The sequence below is a fragment of the Neophocaena asiaeorientalis genome, unplaced genomic scaffold, assembly GCF_003031525.2.
Source record: "Neophocaena asiaeorientalis asiaeorientalis breed wild unplaced genomic scaffold, Neophocaena_asiaeorientalis_V1.1 scaffold59, whole genome shotgun sequence".
NCBI classification, from domain to species: Eukaryota; Metazoa; Chordata; class Mammalia; order Artiodactyla; family Phocoenidae; genus Neophocaena; species Neophocaena asiaeorientalis.
This window is the reverse complement of record NW_020174268.1, coordinates 8,686,360-8,698,648: the sequence shown is the minus strand read 5'-3', so window position 1 is coordinate 8,698,648 and position 12,289 is coordinate 8,686,360. Positions and strand designations below refer to the sequence as shown.

General features: G+C 39.9%; 1 protein-coding gene across 5 annotated transcripts in view; it reads left to right on the top strand.

Annotated features, from left to right (window-relative positions):
- NEK5 (NIMA related kinase 5) overlaps positions 1 to 12,289 on the top strand; it is a 64,073-nt gene that overhangs the window by 2,475 nt on the left and 49,309 nt on the right. For all 5 annotated transcript variants that reach the window (XM_024755624.1, XM_024755623.1, XM_024755622.1 and 2 more), the window contains exon 3: positions 7,691 to 7,787. In XM_024755624.1, coding sequence (XP_024611392.1) covers positions 7,691 to 7,787 — 97 coding nt within the window. The remainder of the gene's footprint in view (positions 1 to 7,690; positions 7,788 to 12,289) is intronic.

Genomic DNA, 12,289 nt, shown 5'->3' with positions numbered 1-12,289 from the left:
ACTGGACTGCCAGGGTAGTCCCCAGTGATCTTATTTTTAAAGAAGAAAAGAAAGAAAAAAAGGAAAAGAGAAAAAGATGTTATCGTCCTGGCTCCTATGGTACTCCTTACAGTGATAACATCTTTTTTGGCTGTACGCGGGCCTCTCACTGTTGTGGCCTCTCCCGTTGCGGAGCGCAGGCTCTGGACGCGCAGGCTCAGTACCCATGGCTCACGGGCCCAGCTGCTCCGCGGCATGTGGGATCTTCCCGGACCGGGGCACGAACCTGTGTCCCCTGCATCGGCAGGTGGACTCTCAACCACTGCACCACCAGGGAAGCCAGATAACATCTTTTTTTTTTTTTTTTTTTTTATCCTATGGCACGTCTATGAGATGCCCCCTCCTCTGTTGCTCTAGTTCCTCTGTTTTGCCATGTGCTTCCTCTGACTGCCTCTCCAAATTCAGGTCACCTCCACAAGGAGACCTTCCCCAAGCATCCTAGCCAAGGTAGCTCCCTGACTTGAATCACTCCTTATCACACCACCCTGGTTTATTTTCTTAGTAGCATTTATAATGATCTGGAATTACTCTGCTCACTTATTTCTTGTCTATCTCCTTCCCCATGCAGAACAGTGCCTGGCACATAATAGACGCTCGAAAATATGTATTGAATGCATTGAAGGAATGGAGGAAAACCATATGTTATTGTTAGTCTAATGGTTTTGGAGAATAATTAAATATATTTGATTTAAGAGGAATCATTTTTGCTAAATTTCCCTTGGTTTGTGTTTATGTTACCCTCTCTAGTGGCTGTGTTCGTTTCAGATATACGGGGATAACAGTGTCCATTATGGGCTAGAATACATGTTAAGGCAAGTCTCGTTGGTTGCCTTCTGGAGGATTTATAAGTGAGAGGAGCAGAAAAACTTCCATACAAAATGGGTACAAAAGGGATGAATCAAGTTGCACATATGTGAATGTACTTAGTGCCACTGAACTGTACACTTAAACATGGTTAAAATGGTATCAATTTTATGTTGTATATATTTTACCATAATTTTTAAAAATTGGGGAAAAATAGGGACTTCCCTGGCAGTTCAGTGGTTAGGAATGGGTGCTTTCACTGAAGGAGCCTGGGTTCAATCCCTAGTGGGGGAACTAAGATCCCGCAAGCCGTGCAGCATAGCCGAAAAAAAATTGGGGAAAAATAAAAGGACTTCCCAAACTTACATTAAAACTCAGGTGTAGATGATTAGCTTCAGGGCGCATGCTTTATTTACCAATACAGGTCCCTTTTCATGGATCCACCGCATATGTCTGCTAATGTCCTCTTAGTCTAGTGGCCTGTGAGGGCTTCCTTCCAGGACCCTATTCTCCTTACTCTCTTTTGTTTATCTGACTGCTCTTTCTCCGGCCTGTCTGTCTCCTCACCCTCCGTATGTCCCCGACCACCTATCCTTTGCCAACTCTCTTTCTGTGTACTGTTACCTGACAGTCACCTCCCTTCAATCTTTACCACTAAACAGATCACTCTTAAAACTCTGTCCAGCCTTGGTATCTTCCAGAGCCCTAGTTGTGCATTTCATTAGCCAGCTAGATATCTTCAAGTAGTATCTGTGTGAGTAATCTACTGCTGTGTAACATATTACCCCAAACTTCGTGGCTTAAATAATAGACACTTATTATCTCACAGTTTCTGGGCATTAAGAATTCAGAGTGAGGGGTGTTGAGGACCATCTTGGAAGCTAGCTAATACAATTGTACCCAAAGTAGAAATTTCTCACTTTTCTAAGCAGATCCAGGTCACCCACTCTGTGCTGCTCTGTGTTAATGACACCAGTACTTTTATGATATCCAGGCTCAAAACCTTGGGGTCATCGGTGAATTTTTTCTCTCTCCCCATCCAATTACTTGCTAAATGCAGTTGACTCTTTCTCTCCCTTGAATTTGTTTCATTCCTTTTGTCAGTGGCCTGGGTTACTTGGATCACTTCAGTACCTTTCTCATGACTCCAGCTCTCATGTAACAAAATCTTGGGAATTCTCCCCCCAGGCTCCCAAACCTTCACTGGGACAGAAGTCATAGAGGAAAAGATGGCTAGATGCGTCGTCATCTTTGACTACACTAAAATATAAAACTTCTGAATGACGGAAAACCATCATGAATAAATGGAAAGAAGACTGACAGAATGCCCCAAATACTTGCAAGTGTTGACTAAAAGTGTGCTAGCTTTTTTTTTGGCCACGCGGTGCAGCATGTGGGATCTCAGTTCCTCCAACAGGGATCAAACCCAGGCCCTTGGTAGTGAGAGCATGGAGTCCTAACCACTGGACTGCCAGGGAATTCCCTGTGCTAGCCTTTTATAAATCTTAAAAAGAAAAAAAATTATAACTGAAGAAGTCATCATATACAAATTTCAAACTCGTTAGAAAAGTGAAATAAATCTATTGATTTTATATCACTTTTTGCTGATACAATTGGAAAGGATTGAAAAGAATATAAAAGTGGAGGAAGCAGGCACTCTCTTGCTCTGCTGATAGGAAGGTATTGAGGGAAATTTATCAATATGTATCAAAGCCTTAGAAGGATCCATGCCCTGTTTGTATTATTGATGAGGAATAAGGTCCGAAATACATTGTAAAGATGAAAAAAAATCAGGCCACAAAGAGTTATGTATATATATGTATGTACTGTTAATGTCACACACACACACACACGCACACACAACATTAACAGTGGTTATTGCTGATTGGTGGGATTTCACCTCTATCATTTCTTTCTGCGTGGTCAGAATTTTTAATATGAAGCATATATTATGTTTTTAAAATTAAGAATTGTATTATTTGTATAAGCAGAAAAAGCTATCTTCATCTTGAAAAAGAAAAGAAAAAAAAAATGTATGCATCCTAGGATCTGGTAGTTCTCCTTCTGGGATTGTATTCCAAGGAAATACCCAGAAATGGGCAGACAGTCAGCAAACAACCTAAATGTCCAACAGTTGGGGATTGGTTAAGTAATTTGTGAAAGACTAAGCTGTTCATCAAAATCATGTTGTAGTCAAAGTATTGACATGAGAAGTATCATAACTTTTGCTAATTAAGAAAATAGTACATGTAAAAAAAAAAAAAAAAAAAAAAAAAAAAAGAAAATAGTACATGTAGAATGATGCAATCTTTGTAAAAATATATGCATTATCTCTCTATATAAGTATGTATATTCCCACACATATCTGCCCATACATATAGGAAAGACCTACTTACTACATTATTATCGAGGTGGAATGTGGGATTATGAGTAATTTTTGCCTTGTACTTTTATATCGTTTCACTCTTCAGATTAGTTTTGACACCCCTCTCTGATGTGTTCCCAAATTCCATTTTCAACCTCCCCTCACATACTCTTCCTTTTTGCCACATGCAAATCCTTTGCACCGCAGCCTCTGTGCTCACCCGAGGGGCTCTTTCTTCCCAAAAGGTCTTTGCCTGCCCATCCAAGCATCAAGATCCCACTTGTTCAGGGCTGAGACTCAGTACACCTTGTAGAACCTTCCAGATCTAAGTAACCTCTCTTTCTCTGTAAACTCCATAGCTTTTTTTTTGCGGTATGCGGACCTCTCACTATTGTGGCCTCTCCCGTTGTGGAGCACAGGCTCCGGACGCACAGGCTCTGGACGCACAGGCTCAGCGGCCATGGCTCACAGGCCCAGCCGCTCCGCGGCATGCGGGATCTTCCCAGACAGGGGCACGAACCCGTGTCCCCTGCATCGGCAGGCGGACTCTCAACCACTGCGCCACCAGGGAAGCCCTCCATAGCTTTTTATCCATACTGCTGTTATGGTACTGATTGCTGTCTACTTTGCTGTGCTTTAGCTGTTTATTTTGTGCCTTCTCCTCCTTGTTAAACTGTATGTTCTGTGCAGGCAGAATCCAGGTCTTTTGCATCTTGGTATTCCACACAGCAGCTAAGAATTCTTTGCACCAGTAGCGGGTCAATAAATTCTTATTGGATAAATAATTCAATGCATAGATATTTTCAGGCCTTCTAGCTCTGTTGTTAAGCTGGTACATATTTAGGAATTATAAAACCATTTAAATTCTAAGTAAAGAAAAAATTATGTGGGAGGTGAATCCTCTATAAAAATATATATTAATACATTTCATAGAGTCTCTCCCATTCTTTAGTATAGATAATAAAAAGCTGACTGTATATTTCTCATAGAGCAGTGAATTTTTTCATCTTTTACTTCATGAACCACCCTAGTCCCCATGCCATAAATAAGTAGAATTTCTATTGGGCCTCGTTATTGTTGCTTTCCCGTATCTCTCTGTGTTATCAGATTTGCCTAACAACATTTGTGTCACAGTATTAACATTTATTATTTTTTTCTTTCTACTCTAATGTACTTTTTCATTACTTCTTATCTAGAGAAATTTACATTTCTTCTCAGCTCTCCAGCACCTCTCCACAAAGCAAACTCTAGACCCCAGAACTTAAATCGCCTATTTTCTTACAGGTACCAAAAAGCTCTATATTTTCTATCATCATCCTACAATTATCAAGCATATTCTTTTATTTCTTGCCTTCAAAAATGCATTGTATCTTTTCTTGATAATAAAAATTAAAATGTTCATTGAAGAAATTTTGAAAAAAACTGTAGGGAAAAATAAGGCTATTTAGAGGAAAATGAAAATCACTTTTAACCTCTCTCTTCATCACTATTAACATTATGGTGAAGTTCTCTCCAGGCTATTTTTAATGCATAAATGTACCTTGTAAGTTATTAGAATATATTAGATGATTGATGTCATGGTGGATGTACTCTTTTATAGCAGCTTTTTACCCTTAGTATATTGTGAATATTTTCTCATGTCATTCAATGCTTTCATATAATAAAATGTTCTCATATAATATCATTCAATGTTTACAGTAATAGTGGGTGCCTAGCAGACCTCATGTTATCCCAGGTGTTTTACATAATTAATCAATTTAATCTTCCCAACAACTCTAAAGGTAGATCTCATCACCCTCCCTGTTTAGGTGAAAGGGCTGAGGCTCAATGAGGTTAAGTAATTTGCTCAACAAGGCACAGTGACCAGCAAATCCTTCTACCTCTTCCTCTGCTCTTCCTGCCAGTGCTTCCGTGGATTTTTGATGATCGCATAGTGTGACATTAGGTTAAAAATACCATAATTTATCTAACTCTTTTTCCATTTTCAGAGAGGTATGTTGCTTGATTTTTTTGCTATGATTAAATAACGGTTAATATGTAGAAGAGTCATTTTTTCTTAAACAAACTGTGTATATGTGTTTACCTATATGTGCATTAAATAAAAAGGTCTAACAATTAGCAATCACTCCTAAGGAAAAGGAATTCATGGGGTGGGTGGGGAGGAAAAGGGGAAGTTTTACTTTCATCTTATTTACTTCTATCTGGCTTAAAATATTTTTTCAAATCACTAGTGTATATTCTTAATTAAAAACTAATAGTAAAACACTGAAATGAAGGCTTTTGTATGAGAGCCCTTGGGCACATTTCTGATTATTTTCTTTGGATAAACTTCTAGAAGGATTAATAAGTTAAAAATAGGAGCATTTTAAAGTCTCTTATTAGATACTGTAAACTTGTTTTCCTAGAAAGACTTTACCAATTTATATACTTACACCAGAAGTATGTGAGTGTCATTTTGCTTTCTGGTTAACTGTGGGTATTAACATTCTTTTTGTCTTCGCCAAGTTCACAGATGAAACATATTAAATTTTGTTTTCGTCTTCTTTTATTACTGAGTGAGGTTGAATATTTTTTACTGTTTCTGAGACATTTTAAATTTCTTTTATTTTTTTGAGAGTTGCCTAGGCATGTATTTTCCCATATTTCTATTGGCATATTTGCCTTTTTTTCTTGCTTGCCAGAATCCTTATATGTTATAAATACAAAAAATCTTGGTCATATATATTGCCAGTATTTTTACCTAACTATAAAAATACACTTATCTCCCTATGTTTGCCTTTCAATTTCGTTTATCATAGTCTTTTGAAAAAAACAGTAGTTATAAATTAAAGTAGTTAAGTAGCTAAGTCTATCCTGGTAGCGTATTTCAGTTATTTTTATTTTGAAACTCATGTACCAATTATGCAATTTAAAGTGGGGGGAAAGATACTGAAGCTTAGAAGATTTAAATAATTTACTGAAAGATACATAGCTAGGAGGCAGTAAAGCTGGGATGGAGAATAGTAATTTTTTTTTAATTTTCAAATTTAAATGAGGATGAAAAATTTGGGAACTCACACATTACCTGTGGGCCAAATGTTGAAGGTCATTACAGAGAGAACTGTGGAGAGGACCAGTGACCCATGGAGGCCAGAAGGGTGGGGCAGCCGGGCCAGAAGTCAGTGTAGAAATGACAAAGCGTCAAGAATGAGGAAGAAAAGGTAGAAATGAGGTGTGGCCATTGCCAATGGCACCAAAACATTTGAACAATATTGTCCATAGATGATAAATAGAATAATAAGGAAATACATCAGGGAGTGAGGGGAGGAGAGAAATAGGTAAGGCAGATTAAGGGGTACAAGCCTCCAGTTGCAAAACAAATGAGTTATGGGTATGAAATGCACAGCGTGGGGAATATAGTCAATACTTAATATCCTTGTGTGGTGACAGATGGTAACTAGACTTATCTTGGTGATCACTTTGAAATGCACATAAATTTTAAATCACTGTGTTGTGTGATGGAAAATGACATAGTGTTGTAGTTTTTGAATTTTACTTCAAAAACAAACTCAGAAAAAAAGATCAGAATTGTGGTTACCATGGGCTGGTAGTATGGGAAGGGAGAATTGGTTGAAGGTGGTCAAAAAGTACAGACTTCCCGTTACAAGATAAATAAATACTAGGGATGTAACGTACAACATGATAAATAGAATTAACACTGCTGATGTTATACATGAAGGTTGTTGAGTAAATCTTAAGAGTTCTCATCACAAGGAAAAAATGTTTTTTCTATTTCTTTAATTTTGTATCTATATGAGATGACGGATGTTCACTAAACTTACCGTGATGATCATTTCATGGTGTGAGTCAAATTATATGCTGTACACGTTAAATGTATACACTGCTGTATGTCAATTATATCTCAATAAAACTGGAGGGAAAAGCAATAATAAAAGCAAATTAGTTTTTTAAAAAGAAAAGAAAATACATCAAATCTAAAATGAAGTAACAAGAGACATTTTATTTGAAAACGAAAAACGTAGTAATCTTAACATAGAACTTTACCAGTCTGATTTATGTGATATATGACAATTTACTTTTTTTAGATTTCATTTGTTTCTTCTCAGCAGTGATTGCTGCTGGAACATTGCATTTTTTTTTTTTTTTACAAATTCCTTTGTTGCTGAAAGATAAATATTTAAATAACTTTCCTCCAGATGACTAAATAATTGACACAGTACACCAATCCAGCGGAAATTTTAATACAGCAGAACTTCACCAGAAATACTTATTTTCTTGTTTCTGATTGTCACTGACAAACCATTGACTAGATATAGGACACTCTAATTCTAGAAATGTCATTTCCTGCCGTTGAGAGATCTGTTGCAGAAGTGCCATTAAAAGCCAGTGAAATCCTGGAGAATTTTCGATGACAGTGAGTAAAAAGCATTCCTTGAAAGCGAATTATCTTTACAGACAACTCTGTCTCTTAATATAATTTAGATGCCCATCCAAGAAAAAGAAGCTTCAAAGAAAGAAGTCATTCTTCTGGCGAAGATGAGACATCCCAACATTGTAACCTTCTTCAGTTCATTTCAAGGTTTGACTTTCTCATTTTCTTAAAGTATTTTAATGAAGTGTGGGCATGTAGACTTCTGTATAAGGTAGTTCCTGAGAAGTGTGTATAAATTAATTTTTGTAAGTGGACTCATTTTCCCATTTACTTAAGTTGTAATTTGAGGCATCATCTTTATTTCTTCTCTGGTGAGTTTTTGTAGGCAGCTTTCCTAAATTTTCTCAAGTTTGCCCACCTGCCTTTAATTCTCACTCCCTCAGATAGTTAACGATGGGTGTATTAGCTTTGCTGCAGTCTGAAATTTCAGTGACCTACAAGAATACCATCTGTGTCTCACTCACATTACTTGTTGGCTACGGTTGGGCGGGGTCTTTACTTTTTAAATTTATTATTATTATTATTATTGGCCGTGCCTCATGGCTTGTGGGATCCCGGCAGTGAAAGTGCCGGGTCCTAACCACTGCACTGCCAGGGAACACCCAGGAGGAGTCTTTAAGTCTGGGGTCCAGCCTGAGGGAGCAGCGCACATACGGAGCTGTTTTCCTGAGCTAGAGGAAAGAGCAGGACACAGAGCCCACCCCACACTCACTCTCAGATCCCTGCTAGGATGTGGCATGTTTCTTACTTTCCTTATGTGCTCACGTTCTGGGTGCAAAGCAGCCGCAACCAACCCCGGGAACGGGATGATGGTGGGGGAGGGTACACTCTGCCTCTATGAGTCCTTGTATGTCCCGGGGCAACGGGGAGGGCTGTACAATTCTGCTACAGAGAGGCAGCCAAGCAAACGGCCAGAATAGAGGGGAAAAACTTTAAGGCCTCAATTCCCTTCTCTGTGCGCCTGCATACAGCATTTCTTCTGCCTCTATCACTTGACTCCAAAGGTTAAAAAAAAAAAAGCCCACTAAAAACACCATAGAAGGAGCGTTGGTCATTCATTCAGTTAAATATTGATCGAGTGCTTACGCTGATGCATTCTTCTAGGCGCCAGGAATACAGCAGTGAGCAAACACAACAGGCACAAATTCCTGTCCTCGTGGCTCTTACATTGTAGTGGGAAGAGACAGACAATAAACACATATACAGCATGTCACGTGTTTAAAAGGCCGTGACAGGGCTGTCTGTGTCCCCAGTTCACCATGGGGCATCCCCATCCCAGCACCCAGCACTGGGGGTGCTTGAATTCACAGGTCAGAATTAGTTCATGGAGCAGGAATGTTGCCTAGATATCTTCAAGCACCATCAGGGGTGTAAAAATCAGTAAATAAAATTTAAAAGCTATTTTTTGAGCTTTTACACTGTGCAGGGCACTGTGTTTCTTGCAAATTAAAACCACTGCATTCAAAATAGCTCGCAAATTAAAACTGGGTACATTCCTTAAAAGAGTTCTTGGGACACCTCCAAGGTCTTTCTGGGATCTGAGAGTACATGTGAGCCGGGAATTGAGTTGTACCGAGCAACCTTTAAGGGGCAGCCGCTGACTAAGGTGCCTTGCATTCCTGTTCGTTGATTCCTAACAGCGACGCCATTAGACAGTCTTCCTTCTCCTCATTCTGTGGGTTATGATTGTGACTCCCTGTGACTTGTAAGTCCTGCTCATCGTCAGGCCTTCTCTGAGATCCCAATTCAAGTTACAGCCCCCTGTACTGATCTCGCCAGCACTTTTGTGCTGGGTGTGTATGTTCCTATACGCCATTAGGAACTGTCTAATATTTGTCTCCCTTTAAGACAGTAAACATAACAAATTCTTTTGCTCACCACTTGCTCCTCAGCATGTGGTACATAGTGGGTGCTCATACACGTTTGCTGAATGAGTTCCTAGACTGGGCCATTTAGGAGAGTGGTAGAGCACGTCTGTGTTTAGAAAAACTGGAGCTGTTGTGACGGCTTTGAGTTTGCCTGGCAGTTTGTTGGGACTTGAAACACTGAGCTTATCTGAAAGCCTCAGAGGTCCTTGCAACACCTGACTGTAGAGAGTTGGGGGAAAGCCTTCGTTTACCCTCAAACAGCTCACCTCAGAACAGAAGAACCCTGGCTCTCGTTCATTAATTGTTTGTCTATAGAAAATAGAAGTTTTCATAAGTTTGAAGCAACATGAGAAAAATAAGAGAATGTAGTAAGAATTTCCTAAGGCTAAATTAATTCCACTTAAATTCCTTCAGTAAATTTTTATCAAGTACCTATGATTTGCTAGGCATGGTCTAGGTAAAATAGGCCCAAATTCCTGCACTGCTGTTTTCTGTTTCTGTATAACCAGTGAACACGAATTTAATGGCTTAAACAGGCACCCACTTATCCTCTCCCAATTCCTCTAGATCGGAAGCCCGGGCTGGGCTTAGGTGGATTCTCTGCACAGGGTTTCACATAGTTGAAATCAAGATGTCAGCTGTGTCTGCAACCTCATCTGAGGCCGAGTTCTCTTCCAGGCTTATTCCGGTTGTTGGCAGGTTTCATTTACTGCAACTGTAGGACTGAGGTGTCTGCTTTCTTGCTGGCTGTTAACTGGGGGTGATTCTCTGTTTCTAGAGACCAACCTCCCTTCCCTGGCATGTGGCCCCTTCAATAGGCCCTCTCCAGCTGGAACCTCTCACTTCTGTTTCTGATTTCCAGACACAGATTTAAGTGGCTCTTGTGATTAGGTGTATAATCTCTTTCTATTAACTCAGAGTCAGCTGTTTAGTAACTTTAATTATATCAGCACATCCCCTTTGCTATGTAACATAATCATGGGAGTGATATCCCATATTTACAGGTTACACTCTCGCTCAAGGGGAGAGAGTTCACAGGGTGTGTGCATTAGGGCCACCTGAGAATTCTGCCTGCTCTACAACTGTGGAGTTTACATTCCAGGGGTAAAATGTGGGGAGAGACAGACAATAAATGTAAACATAATTAATAAGTACAGTATATGCATGTTAGAAGTTGATAAGTGCTGTGGGATAATAGAATAGGGGGAGGCAGGAGTGGAGGGAAGCATTGTAAATAGGGCGGTCAGGACAGGCCTTGCTGTGAAGGTGACATTTGAGCACAGATTGAGGAGTCCTGCTAACATCTGGAGAAGAGCTTTCCAGGCAAGGAGAAAAGCCACTGCAAAGGGCTGACTGTTAAAGGACTAGCCAGGAGGCTTTGGGGAAAGGCCCTCTGCTATTGGCCCTGAGCACCTCTGCATGTTTTTGCTGGATATGCCAAGAATGCCAAGCCCTGACCGAGAGCTGGCTTGTTTACTGCTCACTGTAAAAGCAGTCGATTCCTCAAGGGCAGTGTTCCTCTCCTGTAATGTAGCCACTGCGTGTGCAGTTGTCCGTCTAGGCTCTGTGGATTTGGGAGCCGTAGAACGAGCACTAACATGAAGCTCTGACAGCTGCTTTTGCCAAGAGTAATAAAGTCCTTTGTCTCTGGCCCAGGAATCTCGTGTCTTCTGCCAGCATCCATGACAATAGTCACAGGCGGGTGAGGGCAGAATCTCACACCTGTAGCAGAAGCCACTGTGGGTGCAGTGCAGTGAGCAAGGGGGCATAGCAGAAGATATTTTTATTCTTTATGCTGAGTCTGTGTTCCTCCTGGGTTCAGCACTAAAGGGCTTTTATTTTTGTGGAATGATGGTGATACTGGATGATACCTCGTTCCATCAAATCTAGAGGCCATTGGTTGTAAGATACATTATTATGTGCTGATGAAAAGGAAAGATACTGCCCATGAGACTATGACACTATACTTTCATATCACAATTTTTATTTTATATGTATTAAAAGAGCTCTTTTAGACTTGTTTGAACAGTTTTGCTTTCTATTACTCTTGTACATTCATAAAAAGGGAAACATGAGCAGATTAAATTGGTTAAGATAGTCTAAAAATTAATGAGGCTGGGGGACGCATGGTTGCCTGAGGCAGAAGCCTGGTGTGTCTCCCTTTGCCTGGCAAAGCAATAAAACTATTCTTTTCTACTTCACCCCCCCGAAAAACAAAACAAAACAAAACAAAAATTAATGAGACCGTGACGACATCAAGACTGCTGGGCCCACAGTCACCAATTGGAAGATGCCAATGTCTGTAAGACATAATCCTGATTTTTTAAAAGGGCATTTTAGAATAAATTAATTATAATAATTGTTCTTTAAATGTTGGAATTTGGCAAGACAAAGGTTGCAACCCTGAAGTTAGTGCCCTCTAATAGTTTTGAAAGGTCAGTGACCCATGAGCTTTATAGTTCCAGAAACTCCTGCCCTAGAGGGTGCCATGCACTTCCTTTTTGGAGTATTCTTTTTTTCTCCTTTCTGCATTTTAAAATATTATACATGCTTAAGACTAAACACAAATCCCACCCCCAAACCTAAAGTGATCTCTCTCTGGGACTTCCCGGGGGGTCCAGTGGTTAAGGCTCTGTGCTTCCACTACATTGCAGGGGGCGAGGGTTGGATCCCTGGTCAGGGAACTAAGATCCTGCAAGCCGTGTGGCGTGGCCACCCCAACCTGACAAATGTAATTAAAACTAAATATAAAAAAAATAAAGTGATCTCTCTCACCTCTGC